This window comes from Phyllostomus discolor, chromosome 9, assembly GCF_004126475.2.
Source record: "Phyllostomus discolor isolate MPI-MPIP mPhyDis1 chromosome 9, mPhyDis1.pri.v3, whole genome shotgun sequence".
In the NCBI taxonomy this organism is placed as follows: domain Eukaryota; kingdom Metazoa; phylum Chordata; class Mammalia; order Chiroptera; family Phyllostomidae; genus Phyllostomus; species Phyllostomus discolor.
Genome location: NC_040911.2, coordinates 67,762,108 through 67,780,338, shown reverse-complemented (window position 1 = coordinate 67,780,338; position 18,231 = coordinate 67,762,108). Strand labels below are relative to the sequence as shown.

Sequence of the window (18,231 nt, the reverse complement as noted above, 5' to 3'; positions counted from 1 at the left end):
ATGTAAGCATCTTGGGGTCACGGGGGCAGCTAGGCTGGTCCTTGACAACACAGAGCCACTGACTGACAAAATCCCGGGTCCACCTCAATGGCAGATTTCTGCTTATGTGAGATTAGAAATATATTTATTAAGTGTTTGAACAGGGTTTCTGTTACTTGTGGCTGAGGGTTTATCAGACTTAAGGGGGTAGGGGGACTGTTAGGTGCATTATAGGATGTTCAGTAACAACCCTGACCTCTGAGTGTTAGGTGCTAATCGAACTTTCCCCTCCCTCAGCTGTGACAACCAAAAGTGTCCCCAGACACATTGCCAAATGTATGGGGGTTGGGCAATTCACCGCTAGTTGAGAACCACTATCTCAGACAAAGGCATCCTAATGAATGCAAACATCCTTTATTTAGTGGGTCCTTAGAGGGTAAGTTCACTGCCCATGCTCCAGAGAGTTTCAAGGAACAAAGTGAGATCAGGTGTGTGAGAAAAGCAAACATACAAGGTGTTGCTAATCACCTGTCTTTAATGCTGCTGGTACACTGATAACGATGTTGTAGTTTCCATTTATTCTTGTAATAGGCAAAGATGTTTAACTTAACAGATGGCCAACGTGGATAGTGGATGGAATTTTCCCTCAGCAGAGTTGGGGAGCCCTGCCAGCATGCTCTGGCTCTTCATTCTACTCAGATATCTTGATTCCTTACCTGCCCGTCCTGAGCTGGGCCACCAATCCTGATTCATTGTCCACATGGTGATGGGTGCTGCAGAGTTTACCTGTTAAGATATTTTCACAGATTAAGAGGAATCTGTACATTTAGCTGCTAGAGAGAGGGGTGAGTGCCCTCTGTATAATAATGTATTTGCAGTTCACACATTTGTGTATTTGAGACACACAGAGGGGACTCTGGACAACTTCTCCTGCCTTATGTTTTCTTTCCCAGAATCAACCAACACATTGAGACCACTTTCCTTAGGTGCCCCTGGCTCCTAAAATCAGTGCCTTCAGATCCAGTACTTCTTGACAGTTTAGTTTCATCTGAAGTGTCTCAAAACATCTGGAGGCAGGAAGGCTTATAGAGGGAGCTGTACTTTACAGAAAGATCTGGAGAATTGGAAGTGTGGAGACAGGCAAGGGGACTAGTGCTATAAAATGGACACATATGAAAGCATGGATGCATAGGTCATTTATGTCACTGAGTGCTTACCATGTGTGAGGCTCAGTACCAGGCACTGGGGCAGGGGCTCTGGTGGGGACCAAAGGCCATTAGAAGCAGCTGTGGCCCTTGGGGCCTCATGATCTACTGGGGATTATGTGGTGGGCACTGGGTTGCTCTCCTAACTCTGTCCTATATTGTGGTGTAGGGTAAGTACTCCCAGTAACACAGCAACTACTCTGGTTTTGTGCTCCATTCCCACCCCACAGCTTATGTGCTTTGCAAGTGACATGCTCACTTTCTGAACCAGAGGTAGAACACTCATATTAGGCCATAGATAACATTTTAGAGCCTGGCATATGGTGATTTGGACTGAAGAAGGCATTTGTTGGCAGTTTCTAGGAAAAAAAAAGTGTTTTTCTTTAGGGGTGTTGTAGCTTGCAAAAACTGTGACAGGCCCTGCTGCAGTACTGTTATTTCCATGAAGAGTCAAGCTGAGGATTGAGCCAATATGTAAAGAAAGGCTGAGTCAACAGTGTTGCAGGGAAATCAAGTCTTGATGAAACCTCATGTGATTCAACCCTGGACTTTCGAGAAGCTTATACTATTAAAGCCTCCTACTGTGTAAGCTAGTTTGAACTAGATTTTTAGTTTCTTGTATCATAAACTTAGAGGATGTGACAATGAGTAAACCTTAAATGTGGGTTAGCTGAGAAAAGATGTTCACGCAGAGTACTCAAACTAGGAAGACAGAGATCCTGGTTTAGCAAAATGGCTGGTATGGTGAAACTGATGTATTCTGGGATACAGACCTTCTGAAATGGAGACATAACATTTGGAGAGCTGATGGGAAATATTCAGGATGTTGATTACTTCTGGTAGTCTTCATCAAGGTTCTAGAATCTAGAAGACTCACATTTAGGGGGAAGGTGGTCCATCTGAGAGTGGACAGGGATGAAAATACAGCTTTGCTAAGAGAGGGCCTTTCTGCCTGTGGCCTGTAATCTAAAGTGACTGGACATTGATGAGCAAGTCCTGCTGGGTTGGAAAGCTGATTTTTCTAGCTAAACTTAGAAAATAGGAAACAAGTTGGGTGACCTAGCAAAAGAAAATAACTGGAGCCCCAGAAAAACATGTCCCAGTTCCCTCCCACATCTCTTCCGAGTATCTTGTCTTAAAGATGTCAAACTTGATAAAGGGGATAATTGACCTATTGTGAAGATGCAGCTGGGATACAGCTGGGGGACAAGGAACACATTTGGGGTACTTCCCATTTCAGAGATGAAAGGAGATGCCACTAATCTGAGGACCAGGGCAGTGGGCAAGGCACAGAGGCCAGTTGCTAGATCAAAGATACCGAGGTCAGTCTCTCAGCTCGAACTATGAGCCCATGTACTTGAATAGAAGAAACCCATTCAATTCTTAAGGGAGCTGAATTGTCAAAGAAAGTGGCCAAATATGGTCTGAGATTGCCCATGGCTCAGGACAATCTCTAATCTTGTACCTGAAAGAAGTGAGATGTTAAAACAGTGACTCTCCTTGGAAAGCATCAAGCCCATGCCCACTCAGATTTTAACAAGGCCATAGACAGAGGATAGGCACTGAAACCTAGAACTGGAGACTGCTGTCTTGTTTGACTGAGGAACTTGCTTTACCACCAGGACAAGGAATCCTCATTATTTCCTCAATATTGCATGTACTATCAACCATCAAAAGCTGAATGTGTTTCCCATTCTTTTCTTCTCCGATGAAGAATTCCCATTCTGGAAATGCTTATTGTAGGTTTCTTAGGTTTTTCTTGGTATTGCTGACTATGCTGATGGTGATGAACTTCAGAATTTAGTTCATAGGTTACCATTCCATGAATAGCTACTTTCAGACATGATTGAAAGTATGATGCATCTTTCAGAAAATATGAACTTGAATTGAATCCAGTAACTGGCTGAATCATAGGACTTCACCCTTTGGGGAAGGGGATGAATCTTTTTAGCCAAGTGTGGGTATTTCTGATGACTATGCAAGTTAAGGAGAGTATATGAATATTGGTTCAACAAAAGGGTAGATCTTAGTGGGATGTTATGGTTACATCTCCCCAACTTTGAATAATAATCCTGATTTTGTTTAAGTAACTATGCTTGAACTCACAGCTCACATGTGGCTTAGAGAAAGCCAACTGCAGTTCCATGTCTAGGACTGGAGCACACAGCTAACGCTAAGCTTACATGGTGACTCCATGAAGACCTTTGAGACTGAATAAGGCTCTGCTTGGGACTCTTCAGAGACATGTTCTCTCTCTTCTTTTTGGGGGGTGCCAGTGCTGGGGAGTATAAGTGCTGGAGTAGCCATTTCACCACCATGAGGGGAAATAACCAAGACTGAAGCAAACACAAGGAGGAAAAATTGAAAGAATCAGAGAAATGAAGCTGTGACCTGATTGTACCATACCTACCTTTACCCTTGGGCTTTTGTTACATTGTCTTCTTTAACATTTGATCCAGTTTAAGAGTTTTCTGTTACTTGTAATCAAACAACTATTATAGAGTGTGGGTGATAGAGAAAGTAGGGTAATTAGCTAAGAGAAGTGATATTTCTTTAAGCATTTAAGATGGAAGAAGTTGAAAGGATTATTGCAGTTCTTAGTATTAAAACACCCTTTCTGTGGGGTTTTATTGGACTCATTTGCAGCCATCACTAGATATCTCTTAGTCCATTCAGACAAAGAAATGGATGTGGAAATGGATGTGTAAAGACCTTCAGGGCTGGGCATGGCACCTGGCATCTGAAAGTCTCCAATAAATTTGGAAGATGAAATGAAACCTGTCATTTGTTCCACCCAGTCCCCCAGTAGGCTGAGGGAGTTCCCCAATGTGCATTCACACTGTAAGCAGCCAGATACTTCTTAACCCTTTTCCTCCACTGCTATTGCAGAAAATGGATCACATGTCTCCCAGGTTGAGAGCTTTCCTCTCTGAACCCATTGGAGAAAAGGATGTTGTCTGGGTAGATGGGATCAGCCATGAACTTGCAATCAATTTGGTCACCAAAGGTTTCAACAAGGTAATTTCATTTATCTTATTCCTCCAACTTCTTTTTCCTAACTTCCTTCCCCTAGTCCTGTGAGATGGCAGCCACTGCCACATGTCCCTGTACATGCCTATGAGAGAGCAAAGCTGTCACCTGGCAGGGTGTCACATGCTTCTGTGCTCATGACCACCCCCCTATGCTTGGGCAGCCTCAAGAGCCAGTGGGTTAAGGGAAAATTGAATCTCTTTGTTTCAGAACAGCTGAGTCAAGCATGATTTACTTGGTGTTCAAACATCCATGAGTTAGCAGAGGTGAGCCAGCACCTGAGTCTGGGGCTAAACTGTTAGGATCTATGATTTGGGTGCACTCCCCGTCCCCATGAAAAGACCTGTGGAGTCTCACTTGGCTCTTCAGGACACCAACCTGGTGGTGGCAGGTGTGCAATAGCAGCCTAGGTTCTACACCAGAGTAACAGGATGTGAGTTCAAAGATGTCACAACCCAAGTATGGCCCTTGAGGCCACAACCCAAGTATGGCCTCAAGGTTATCTAGTGGAATCTGAACATTCTTTTCTATGTAATTTTTTCTATGGTACTATTATAAGGCTGCTTAGAACTTTAGGAGAAAATGGGAGATTCTCTCCTAAATGGGAGATGATCCCAATGAACACCCAAAGAAAGTGAGTACATACAGAGGTGGATGGAAATTTATACAGTCTTGCATGCTTCATCAAGAAGGGACCAATAACAGAACTATTGTTGCTTACCCCCTTCAGTTTTCAACATTAGTCTACACTACCAGGCAGGAAGATAGTGCAGAAATATCCAACAAGGCTGGAAATCGCTGCATGCATGGCTGATAATCAGTTTGGTCTGCACTGGCACAGTGTGCAGCTGTTTTCAGGAGGCATCTGAACTACTGGGTCTGTGATTTTCTGATTGACACATTGCTTGGCACCAAATGTTAAATATTCTGAATATCACCCCAATCTAGCAGCCAATTTAGTATCCAATAGGTGGTATTGCTAGGAAGTTGGTGTACAATTGAGGTATATTTGATTCTTTCCTCTCAGATAAAGGAGATAGGACCACTCCCAAGCATGTAATAAAGTAGGCAAGTCTGGCCAAGGGAAATATGTTAAATTAAAAATTCTTTAAAAAAATGATTGTCTGTTTTACTTTTCATTGTGGTGTAATGAAGGGTTTGGCTCAATGAATTTTGACAGATATTTATATATTCATGGACCCATTACCTGGATCCAATGGTCAGATACCTCCAGAATTCCAGATGGTTCTCTTGTGCCTCTTCCAGATCAATGCCATCCCCCACTCCCAGAAGTAACCAGTATTCTGGTTTCTACTGGCATCGATTTAGTGTTTCCATAATTGTGAGATTTTGTTATTGGTCAGCTATATTCATCATTTTAAAAACAATTTTATTTACATACAGTAAATTTCAACTTTTTAGTACACACATCTTTCAAGTTTCAACAGGTACATGTACTCATGTAGCCACTACTACAATCAAGACATAAAACAATTCCATCACTCCAAAATGCCCCCCATGATCTTCATATTTCCCTCCCTTAGTCCCGTCACCTCTGATTTGTTTTCTGTCCTGGTAGTTTTGCCTTTTCCAGCTTAACAGTGTTTTTCATGAGGATTGTAGGTAGGGCAATAAGCATATTTAAGACAAAAGAATACATGACTGAGAAAGTTTCAGACATCCATAAACCCGTTACCAGAGTCAGGGCTGTAGTCACAACTGCTTTCTTGGCCTTGTCTCATGGGTACTGGCTCTTTCTGCACCCTGAGGACCTACTGAAATGCAGAACAAGAAGCAACCCTCAGCACTGCTTGTCTGGCCATCAGCACTCTCCCAAGACACCAGGACACTGGAGCCCAGACCTCCTGCTGTGGATTCACCCCAGTCTCCTGAGAAGCCCAAGAGTCAAACATTTGGCTGCATTCTCTCTGGGTGATGTCATACCTGCCCTTCCCTAGGGCAGTCAGTTTTTGCCTGAGGACCTACACTGTGGCCATTGGACACTTGTACTAGTGAGCATCTATCTGAATTGAGATGTGCTCAAAATGTAAAATTCACACAGCAATTTTAAAAACTTAAAACAAAAAATTCAAACTATCTCATCATTATTTCTCATTATAATACTATTGATTACATGTGGAAATGATAATATTTTAGAAATACGAGAGAAAACAAGACATTATTAGAACTAATGTCACCTGTTCCCCTTTTTATGTGGCTACTACAAAAATCAAAAATTATATATGTGGCTAGCTCACATTAGGGTTCTCCTGGACAGCATTGGTTTAGATTTAATGGAAGAAGAGCTGCAAGGGAGAAAGGAATTACTGAGAAAGGAAAATACATTATGCACAAAATGCTTAAGGCTTTCCACAGCCTATCTCTAGCTCTATCTCATATTCTTCTATCCCTCCATGCACTCATCCCCATACTCCAGCCAGACTGTCCATGATGCACAAACATATATGTGACCTCCCTCCTGCAGATTGGAGGCCCTTTTCAAAATGGATTCCCAACTACTTCAAGGCCCCCCTCACAGCCCACCTCCTCTGGGAAGTAAGTCTTCCTTCTGCTCACCTATCCCAGCCTAACAGGCATATGTTTAGGAAGACTTTGAGTATTCAGTGGGACCCCTTGCTGTGTTATCTATACCATTGACTATTTTTCCCATGTGTGGACTGAGGAACATACTCAATAAGTTAGAAGCACAGCTTGCCTTTGGTGTACTTTCATACCCCCTCTGAGGTTGAGTATGGTTCTATGTTCTTTGTCCCCTCCCACTCCCTATCCAAATCTCTCCCAGGAGTGAGTGACTTTCTAGGCACTTGCTAAATTCATAGTTAGTGGGCAGTGCCCCATGAGGGAAAATTCATTACTTTGGGGATAATCTGGAGTTATTCCAACATCCTAGAGACACTGGTTTGGCTCTTTGAAGACACTATAAAGTCATATTCTTGAGCCTAAATTTTCTTCCTGAAATATGCTTGGAAGGTCAGAGTAGAATAAATGTTCTGGGTTCCACCTGCTCCCCAAATCTCTTCTAATAACAAAACTAGAACAGGAAGTTTGCTACATGTCAGGCACTGTTCTAAGTGCATCACATATATTTACTTCATTTAACCATCAAAAAAATTCTATAATTAAATGTTCCAATAAAAAGACATAGAATAGCTGAATGGATAAGAAATCATGACCCACACATATGCTGCCTACAAGAGACCAACCTCAGAACAAAAGACCCACACAGACCAAAAGTGAAGTGTTGAAAAAAAATATTCCAAGTAAATGGACAGGAAAAAAAAGTCAGAGTAACAATACTCATATTAGACAAAATAGACTTCAAAACAAGGGCCATAAAAAGAGACCCTAAAAAGGGCCCATAAAGAGAAGAAGTTCACTTCATAATACTCAAGGGAAGAATCCATCAAGGAGACATAAACATTGTAAATATATATGCACCCAATATAGGAGCACCCAAATACAAAAGGAAAATCTTGGAAGACTTCAAGAAAGATATTGATAGCAACACAATTATTGTAGGGGATTTTAACACCCCACTGTCAAAAATAGATAGATCTTCCAAACAAAATATCAACAAAGATATTGCAGCAGTGAACAATGTCCTAGATCAAATAGACTTAACTGATGTATATAGAACTTTTCATCCCAAAGAAGCAAAACACACATTCTTTTCAAATATACATGGAACATTTTCTTTTTTAATTTATTTTTTTTTATTTTAATTGTTGTTCAAGTACAGTTCTCTGCCTTTTGCCCCATCCCAGCCCCCCCCAGCCCTCCCCACCTCCCTCCCATTTCCACCCTCCTTGTTATTATCCATGTGTCCTTTATATTTGTTCCTGCAAACTCTTCCCCCTTTCCCCTGAAATTCCCTCCCCTCTCCCCTCTGGTCACTGTCAGCCTGTTCTCAATTTCAGTTTCTTTAGCTATATTTTTTATCAGGGCAGAATTAAATGGCATAGAGGCTAAAAGCACAATCCTAAGGATCAATAGGATCCTTAGGAAACAAAGGATCTTTTCAAGATCAATTGTTTGTTCTTGAAAAGATAAACAAAATCAACAAGCCTTTGAGCAGACTCATCAAGAAAAAGAGAGAGAGGACCCAAATAAACACAATCAGAAATGAAAGAGGAGAGATTACCACTGATACCACAGAATATGAAGGATTGTAAGAAAGTACAACAAACAAGTATATGCCAAGAAATTTGAAAACCTAGGTGAAATGGACAAATTTTTAGAAAAATATAATCTTCCCAAACTGAATGAAGAAGAAGCAGAAAGCCTGAACAGACCAATAACAGCAGATAAAATTGAAGCAGGAGTCAAAAAACTCCCAGCACAAAAAAGCCCTGGACCAGACAGTTTCACAGGAGAATTTTACAAACCATTTAAGGATGAGCTAACCCCTATCATTCACAGACTATTCCAAAATACCCAAGAAGACAGAAGACACCCAAACTCTATTTATGAAGCCAATATCATCCTAATCCCAAAACTAGGCAAAGACACAAGAAAGGATGAAAACTTCAGGTCAATATCACTGATGAACATAGACACAAAAATCTACAATAAAATATTGGCAAACTGCATCCAGCAATGCATTAAAAAGATCATACACCATTAATCAAGTGGGATTCATTCCAGGGATGCAAGGATGGTACAATATTTGTAAATCTATAAATGTAATACATCACATAAACAAAAGGGAAGACAAAAATCACATGATCATATCAATAGATGCAGAAAAAGCATTTGATAAGGTACAGCACCCATTTATGATAAAAACATTCAGCAAAGTGGGAATAGAGGGAGCATTCCTCAACCTAATAAAGGCCATATACTAGAGACCTACAGCCAACATCATACTCAATGGACAAAAACTAAAAGCTTCCCCAATAATATCAGGAACATGACAAGGATGTCTGCTTTCACCACTTTCATTCAACATAGTATTAGAAGTCCTAGTCACAGAAATCAGACAAGAAAAAGAAATAAAAGGCATCCAAACTGGAAAGTAGGAAGCAAAATTGTCTTTGTTTGCAGATGACATGATAGCATACATAGAAAATCCTATAGACTTCACCAAAAAACTACTGGGATAATGAGGGGGAAAGGGGGAAGAGTTTTTAGGAACATGTATAAAGGACACATGGAGAAAGCCAAGATGGGGTGGGATCAGGGGAGGGAGATGGGGATGGCTGTGGTGGGGGGAAAATGAAGACAACTGTACTTGAACAATAGTAGTATTAAAAAAAAATCCTATAAGTCATAGTCATTTCCACTTTACAGATGGGAAAACAGGCACAGAGTAGCCACATGATTCACTCAAGGTCACTCAAAGTAAGAGGGACAGAGTTTGAATCTGGGCAGACAGGCTCTGGGACAGGCAATCACCTAAGTTTGGGGTTACCCTGCATAGGATTGCCAGATAAAATAAGGATGCCCAGTTAAATGTCAGATAAATAATTTTTTAGTATAAATTTGCCCCAGGGAGACATGGAAGAGAAAAAAGAAGGGGCAAGTCGTCCACTGGATTGAGCATTCACACTAAAAACAAGGAGTTCTAAACCCTATTCACCAGGTTGTCATTGGCTATCAGTGGCCATGAAGGCTTAAGAGCCAACATAGAGCAACGATTTTCAACCAATGTGTTGCAAGAATTTTTAAAGCATGCAATACCTGACTATTTGGTCTGGGACACTGACCTGTTTTCCCTTAGATTATCAAGTAAAGAAATGATAACAGTCAATACAATAGTGGTGTGAATGAATCAAAATTATACCTATTTTGTCAGATTGTCAAAAAATATATATTTTTGGTGTGCTGCAGAATTTTAGTGATTAGCCATGAGATGAAAAAGGTTGAAAATCGCTGAGTTAGAGTAAAGGTTGTTAATGATACAGTCAAGTCTTGTGACAAAGTAAAGTGCACTCACCATAGGTGCAGAGGAGCTGTGGGCTTTGGTAGAGGGAATACAAAAGCTTGAGAACAAGAGGGCTGAGCCTCCATATCGCTATTTGAAAAGGCAGATATCGTAGTGAAGAATGCACATTTTAACTAGTGTGGATGAGGACCAGCTATCTAATTTGTGGGGCCCAGCGCAAAATGAAGATATGAGGCCCCTTGTTTAAATGTATTGAGAATTTCAAGATGGCAGCAGCAGAGCATTAAACTAAATTGGGCCTTCTGAGTGCCGGGCCCAGTATGACTGTGTGGGTCACAGACAAGGGAACCCAACTCTGGTGCAGACACAAATATTGCTACTGTTTAGCAAGAAATTGGCACAGCAAACTTGAGAGTTGTTCAGACCTGCTCATTGGACTTGGACTTGAGGGGAAGTGTGCCACAGTTGACCCATGTGGGCATGGCTGCCATGGGAAAGAATGAACATCCCTGGCTTCAAGGTTGCTACTTGTCCAGGGTGGTGGGAGAGTGGGAATGTCTGCTCAGGGTTTCTGTTTCTCTAAGTCACCATCCCCACAGCCAGATTTTTCTGAGCTTTGGCCCAAGGACAGAGAGGGGAAGTTACTCTTCTCCAGGGTTAGGGGCTGGCTTTCTGAAGCCAGAAGAGAAACCAGGTGGGCTTCTGGCAGTGCCTCCTTCCTTTGTGAGCAGAGTGAAACAATCTAACTTGCCCTCCCCATGGATGGCAGGGAGCAGTGTGAGACTAGAGAGAAAATGAAGAAGAGGGCATCAGGTTACAATTTGGCTCTAGAGGCTGCAAGATGAGGACCTTCTTCCTGCAGCATTCCTGGAAAGTTTGCCTCTGGCCCTATGTACCATGCATTCCCTGGCTTCCTGTCTGCTGATCCCAGTGGAGACATGGAGTCTCCAACACCAGACCAGCAGATACCAGCAGCAAGGCCTCAAAAATGGCAGAGGGCTCCATAGATGCCTGGGCAGACTGTGGATAGTTGAAATGTGCAAAACATGGGGCTGAGGAAAACAGAAATCTTAACCTAATAGGACAGGCGCACATGAGGATCAGAAGGATTAAAATGTTCCAGGGGCCTGGAGCCCACCAAAGGTGTTCCGAACTGCCACTTAACTATTACCAAAACCAGCAGTGTTCTCTCTACTTAGACAAAGCTCTGTGTTTCTTTTCTTTTTTTTTAAAGACGGAACAAAACAAAAGGCATTCTCCTATAAAATTTGGGATTGTTACTAAATTATCGGACAATCTCTTCTACTCTATTTTTTTCCATACCGGTTTTCCCTATCTAGCACCTTACATTAGTACATTTGTTGCAATTAATGAACTAATATTGTTACAGTTTCATGAACCAAAGTCCATGATTTATTCATAATTCCTCAGTTTACCCATAATACCCTTTTTTAAAAATAAATTTTCTTGATTATGCTATTACAGTTGTCCCATTTTCCTCCTTTTATTCCCCTCCATTGTGGACACCCCCACCCACCCACATTCCCCCCTTTAGTTCATGTTCATGGGTTGTACATATAAGTTCTTTGACTTCTACATTTCCTGTACTATTCTTAACCTCCCCCTATTTTCTACCTACCATTTATGCTATTTATTCTCTGTACCTTTTCCCCCTTTCTACCCCCAAATCCCCCACCCACTCCTCCACTGATAACCCTCCATGTGATCTGCATTTCTGTGATTCTGTTCCTATTCTAGTTGTTTGCTTAGTTTCTTTTTGTTTTTGCTTTTAGGTTCAGTTGTTAATAGCTGTGAGTTTGTTGTCATTTTACTGTTCATAGTTTTGATCTTCTTTTTCTTAGATAAGTCCCTTTAACATTTCATATAATAAGGGCTTGGTGATGATGAACCCCTTTAATTTGACCTTATCTGAGAAGCACTTTATCTGCCCTTCCATTCTAAATGATAGATTTGCTAGATAGAGTAATCTTGGATGTAGGTCCTTGCCTTTCATAACTTCAGTACTTCTTTCTAGCCCCTTCTGGCCAGTAAGTCTTCTTTTGAGAAATCAGCTGACAGTCTTATGGGCACTCCTTTGTAGGTAACTGTCTCCTTTTCTCTTGCTCCTTTTAAGATTCTCTCCTTATCTTTAATTTTGGGCAATATAATTATGATGTGCCTTGGTGTGTTCCTGCTTAGGTCCAACTTCTTTGGGACTTTCTGAGCTTCCTGGACTTCCTGGAAGTCTATTTCCTTTGCTAGACTGGGGAAGCTCTTCTTCATTATTTTTTCAAATAAATTTTCAATTTCTTGCTGTTGTTCTTCTTTTTCTGGCACCCCTATAATTTGGATGTTGGAATATTTAAAGATGTCCTGGAGGTTCCTAAGCCTCTCCTCATTTTTTTGAATTCTTGTTTTTTGATTCTGTTCCAGTTGAATGTTTTTTTCTTCCTTCTGCTCCAACCTGTCAATTTGAGTCCTGGTTTCCTTCTTGTCACTGTTGGTTCCCTGTAGATTTTTCTTTATTTCACATAATGCAACCTTCATTGCTGCCTGGGTCTCTTTTATACTGGTAAAGTACCCAGTGAGTTGCTGGAGAATCCTGATAACCAGTGTTTTGAACTGTCCATCTGATAGTTTGACTATCTCCTCATCGCTTATTTGTATTTTTCCTGGAGCTTTGATCTGTTCTTTTACTTGGGCCATTTGTGATTTTTTTGTCTCAGCATGCCTGTTACATAGTAAGGGGCAGAGCCTTTGGTGTTCACCAGGGCAGGGCAACCCACATTGCTGCATTGTGAGACTGTATGTAGGGGAGGTGTCCGGGAGGGAACAATGGCACTTGCTCTGCTCTCTGCTGGCTTTCAGTCACTTTCACTGCTTCCCACAAGCAAATTAGGCCCTTCTGGTGCTGATTTCAAGGTGGGTGGGTTTGTGTATGTTCTAGGACCCTGTGGATCTCTCCAACAAACTCTCCTGTGAAGCTGGGAGTTTCTCCTGCCACCTCACCCCCCCCACAGGTCTTTTCAGTCAGAGATTTTGAGGCTTTATTTCCCCACACTGGAGCCCTGGGTTGCACAGTCTATCTCGATCCACTGTTGTTCCTCCTGGTTTAACTATGTGAATATGGGACCACCCAGTCTGCAAGCCACGGCCTCACTGGGTCCGCCTGCCACTGCCTTGCCTCCCCAAGTCCTCCAGCAGCTGCCTTGCCACAAGTCCTCTCCACCCAGGTGCCCATCTCAACCCCTCTTCCTGGTCTGGATGAATATTTCTTCTTTAACTCCTTGGTTGTCAGACTTCCATACAGTTCAGTGTTCTGGCAGTTCTGGTTGTTTTTTATTTTTAAATTTGTTGTTGTCCTTCTTTTGGTTGTGTGAGGAGGCACAGTGTGTCTACTTACAACTCCATCTTGGCTGAACAGCTCTGTGTCTCTTGATACTTTTATATTCACATCAGTACTTCCCACACCTACTGTAGCAATTAATTCAATTAACATTCAATAAATTTTAATTTTTAAATGTCTGATTAAAAACATCTCAGTAAATAAAATCCATCACTGAAAATTCAACTATACTTATAAAGAAAAAGAAAATCACCCTGGCTGGCATAGCTCAGTGGATTGAGCGCGGGCTGGGAACCAAAGTGTCCTAGGTTCGATTCCCAGCCAGGGTACATTCCTGGGTTGCAGGCCATAACCCCCAGCAACCGCACATTGATGTCTCTCTCTCTCTCTCTCTCTCTCTCCCTCCCTTCCCTCTCTAAAAATAAATAAATAAAATCTTAAAAAAAAAAAGAAAATCATTCTAAGCAACTATACTGCTTTTTAGGATAATTAAAATAGCAGTTTTAAATGTCCATGAAATCCTGGGTTTTTTCTTTTTTTACCAACTGGACAATGATTCAAAATAAGAAACCCCAAACTTCAATGCCCAGGTATATTTTATGACTGGGGTTCAGCTTTTATTTAATTTATCTTTTAAAAAATATTTTCCTTTTGGTCAAAAAGACGTTTGCTTTGTTTTGTAGACCTGAACATAAACAGACATCAGTGGGTTTTCCAAGAGATGGCACAGAGCTTGTATGGACACTGGTTCTCATCCACTCCAGGCTGGAGTGCCCCCAAACCACTCTGCAAGTTGGACATTTAACTGGACCTCAAGTATCCAGGCTTCACTGTTTGGTGGCTGGACCCAACTGCAGCCACATGATCTTAAATGTCCCTCTCTCCATGTGGTCCTTGCTCCTCATTAGAATGTGATTAAATTGTAAAAAAGAAATGAAATGTTGTGGGGCAAGTAGTTAGGAAACTAAGAATGCCATAGATTAGGAACCCTGGAATCTTTATTTTACATGTGTTTTTCATCCTCAGAGGCTCTTCAGAAGGGAAAGATGGATGTGTTTTATGCCTTCTGCTTCACTCACAGGCCTGTGTATTCAGGTTGATAAAGGAATTTACATTATTCTAATGCTCTCACATTGAACTCAATTCAATTTGTGGAATGGGGCAAAGCATACTGTGTTTAGCCTTCGAAAGATGCAGAAACTGAGGCCAAGGTTCTGTGGGTTCTCACACTGAAGCAAATTGGTGCTAAGGTGGCCTTTATAGCATCTCCCATGGCAATGTCTGGAGATGGTTATGAGTGTCACAGTTTGGGGAGTGGGGGTGTGCTACTGACATCTAGTGAGTAGAGCCCAGGGATGCTGATAAACTTCCTATAATGCACAGGATGACCACCCCTTACCCCAACACACAATTATTCAAAATGTCAACAGTGCCAAGGGCTAGAAACTCTTTGCTAGAATAATTGAGAAAGTAGTAGAGTGGAGATGTCTAACTCCACGTGTGTGTGTGTGTGTGTGTGTGTGTGTGTAAGAGAGAAATACAAAATCAGAGGCTCTAAGGTAGCATCAGAGGTATGCTTGGCTCTTGCTACTCAAAATGTGTTCCTTGGACAACCTTCATCCAGGAGTGTGTTAGAAATGCAGGGTGTTGGTCACTTTCAGACTTACTGAATCAAAGCCTGCCTTTTAACAAGATTCCAGGTGATTCATGTACTGCTCATTAATGTGGAGAAGGCCAGGCTCTGGTTCATCCCAGACTGGACAGCCTCTAAACCTGCCTCAAGCGATGGGCATTTAACATGTCACCAAAGGTCTGTCCCCAAATCCCCATCTCCCACTCAGGATTTTCAGGACTGCCAGTCTCCCTCAAATCTTACCTGCCCTTTCTGTAATTTTCACATGGGTCTTCATGTTGGGGAAGGAATGGCATATCTGAGCAAGTTTATTATAACCTTTCCCATTTTCCTCCCTGCTTCATCCCCTCCCCACAGGCCTACACCCTGCTGGGACAGTTCCTTCTGATGCACAAGAATGAAGCTGAGTTCCAGAGGTGGCTCATTTGTTGTTGTGGTGCCACAGAGTGTGAAGCCCAGGAGAGTTCTAACTGCCTGAAGGAGTGGTGCTCCTGCTTCCTGTAAGCACACCTCCTTGCTCTGCCACCTGGGAAATGATGTGTTCTGTACCTAGACCCAGGCTCAGAGTCATTATTTTTGTTTTTAACTTAAATGATACATGCTTGTTATTAAAAGTAATCCAAGAATATAAAAAGAACACAAGAAAGAATGACCCAAAGTTCACCACCCAGAAGTGACTATCATTCCCTTTATATGAAAATCATGCCAAATATCCTAGTACATATTTATATACAAGAATGGACAAGTTTACTTAAAATGGGAATTAAATTTTGCCAGTGTATTAGTTATCTTTTGCTGCATAACAAATATACCCTAAATGTAGCAGCTTAAACAAGTATATCTCACTTAGTTTCTGAAGGTCAGGAATTAGCTGACAGGTTGACCTCTTTCTTATGCTACATGTTCAATACATGTCATCAGGTGACCATCATCTGTTGTATTCACTTTGAGACTTAAGCTCATGGAGATTCCCTCTCAACATACACCTGCATGAGTACAACACAGTGGTGAATTACACAGTGTCTCTCAAAGCCTCTGCCCACAGTGATTCCCTCAACTTATATTCTCATTTCGTTGACCATGAGAAAATCATATGGTCATACCTAGCTTCAAAGGATCAAGGATTCTTCTGAACTCAGAAAAAAAATGGAAGTATATAGTGACAGCAACACTCAATTAAGTTAGTTATTTTTTCCCTGAATGTCTCACAGTTGTTATATTTCCTAAGTTTATAATATCACTGAGATATCTCTGTTGGAGTCTGCTTAACTCTTTCTAGCTTTGCTTCTTTAGTTCTCCCCAAAAAGTGACCAAAGAAAAGAATTACAGGTAAGTCAACTGGTTGGCCCAAAGATTTTAATAGCTCCATCTCTTGAGAGCTCAGGTTCTAACCATCCAGAACCTTTTCCCTGCTTTCTCCTGCTCAGATTAATTCAGTGGATTAATTCTCCATTGAAATAGTTTTGATATTAGAAGTCTTTCATTTTCTAAGACAGGATCTGGTTGGCTATAGGGTAAGGAGAGAGGGAAATAGAACGAGGGATGTACCCTGCTCCCCAAAGTCTTCCTCATATGTTTCCCACCAGCCATTCATTCCTTTGTGTTGATTTTTGCCTTCCTCGTAGATAAAGTTAGTTATTGTCTGCAGTTCTTCCCTTCTCCCTGTATGATCCACATTAGTCATGGGATTTTGCAGTCCCTCCCTCTAGAAGCAGAACTTCCAGCCACTAAATGTAGATTTGGTCAGTGTTATGAGTCCAGAATGACAGTATGCCAGTTCTGAGTCTCATCACACATTTCCATTTGCTCTCCTGTGCCTCTGTCAACACTGAGAGAAGAGCTATGACCAATGCCATCTTATCTTGGGTGAGATACATAATCTCACTGAGCCTCAGTTTCCTCATCTGTAAAGTAGGGGAAAGAAGGTAATTACTCTGCGTCACAAGATGAGTTAACTGAAATAGTATACATTAGGTATGAAGTGGCTAGCAGAACCACTGTCCCTGTTCTCAAAATCTCCTTGAGCCCAGCCTCCTGAGAGCTTGGACATCGTGTAACACTCAGGAGAGAATTCACAGCCATGAGCTGGAAGGGAGGCCAGTTATTAAATTATCCAGTCTAGTCCAATTCTGTCCTACATATAAGTACTGGACACTGTACAACTAGGTAGGGACTACATACTCTCTAATGCATGAATATAAAAAAACAACTAATAAAAATCAGATTACTTCAGATTTTTATTGGGATCTTGTTAGGGTCACATTAGCCCATGGAGGCCCAAAAGCATTTTCTTATTTATTTATTTATTTATTTATTTTTATTTTAATCATTGTTCAAGTACAGTTTTCTCCCCCCTACTCCCATTCCAGCCCACCCACCCAACCCTCCCAAAAGCATTTTCAAAGACCCTCAGGAGCAGGCTTGCATGTGTGTCCTCAGCCTAGTCAAAGGTCCATCTTCTACTCAGCAGGGCAGTTGTTTGAATGATTTGGGAAAGGATAGGTGCCTGGGAATATTTACAAATTGTCATAGATTTGACCAGCATCTTAAACAGGAGCTGAACTGTCTGCAAGGAAGAGGGGCCAGATGTTGACTTTTGGCTCAATATCTGTAGCCTAGAAATATCCATGAATCAAAAAGTGGTTTGGGTTAGTATTTATAGAGTATATAAGGTTCTGAGTATGGTTAGGTGCTATGGAAAAAGCAACAGAAGTTTCAGTTTCTTTAGCTTCAAGGAGCTTGCAACTTAATACAAGGCAATTGGGAAAAGGGAGGGCAAAATAGCAAAGGTGTTAGGAGGTATGTCTTAGTTTGAGCCACCCACCCAGAAACAGACCCTGAGACATGGTCTGAGGAAAAGTGGTATATTCAAGAGTGCTGCCAGGAAATGCCAGTAGGGGAGGAAGGAGTGTGGCAGAGAGGGGAAAGCTACCAATAAAGGTGTGTCATCACTATTTATCACTGGGGACAACTGGACCCCAGTTCTACCAGGGAACTCCAGGAGCCAATGTAGACAGGAATTTAGTTACCCCACCCTGGGGTATCTAAACACCACTCTTATCAGTTGTTTGTTGAGCACTGGTCCCACAGGAAGTTAATCCTTCAGTTCTTGAGACTGCCACATGGGTAAAAT

The 18,231-nt window shown here is 41.6% G+C and overlaps 1 protein-coding gene across 1 annotated transcript; it reads left to right on the top strand.

Annotated features, from left to right (window-relative positions):
• Positions 1 to 4,076: 4,076 nt before the first annotated feature.
• Positions 4,077 to 15,714, top strand: BANF2 (BANF family member 2). The gene is made up of 2 exons (XM_028525075.2): positions 4,077 to 4,202; positions 15,456 to 15,714. The coding sequence occupies exons 1-2, from the start codon at positions 4,077 to 4,079 to the stop codon at positions 15,600 to 15,602; spliced, it is 273 nt and encodes a 90-aa protein (XP_028380876.2). The 3' UTR covers positions 15,603 to 15,714.
• Positions 15,715 to 18,231: the final 2,517 nt, after the last annotated feature.

What these genes read in the sequence shown, in the direction of transcription:
- BANF2 (XM_028525075.2), top strand. Translation starts at nt 4,077, where the DNA reads ATGGATCACATGTCTCCCAGGTTGAGAGCTTTCCTCTCTGAACCCATT. An exon ending in TCACCAAAGGTTTCAACAAG is followed by an intron (nt 4,203 to 15,455) that starts GTAATTTCATTT and finishes CCCTCCCCACAG; the next exon opens with GCCTACACCCTGCTGGGACA.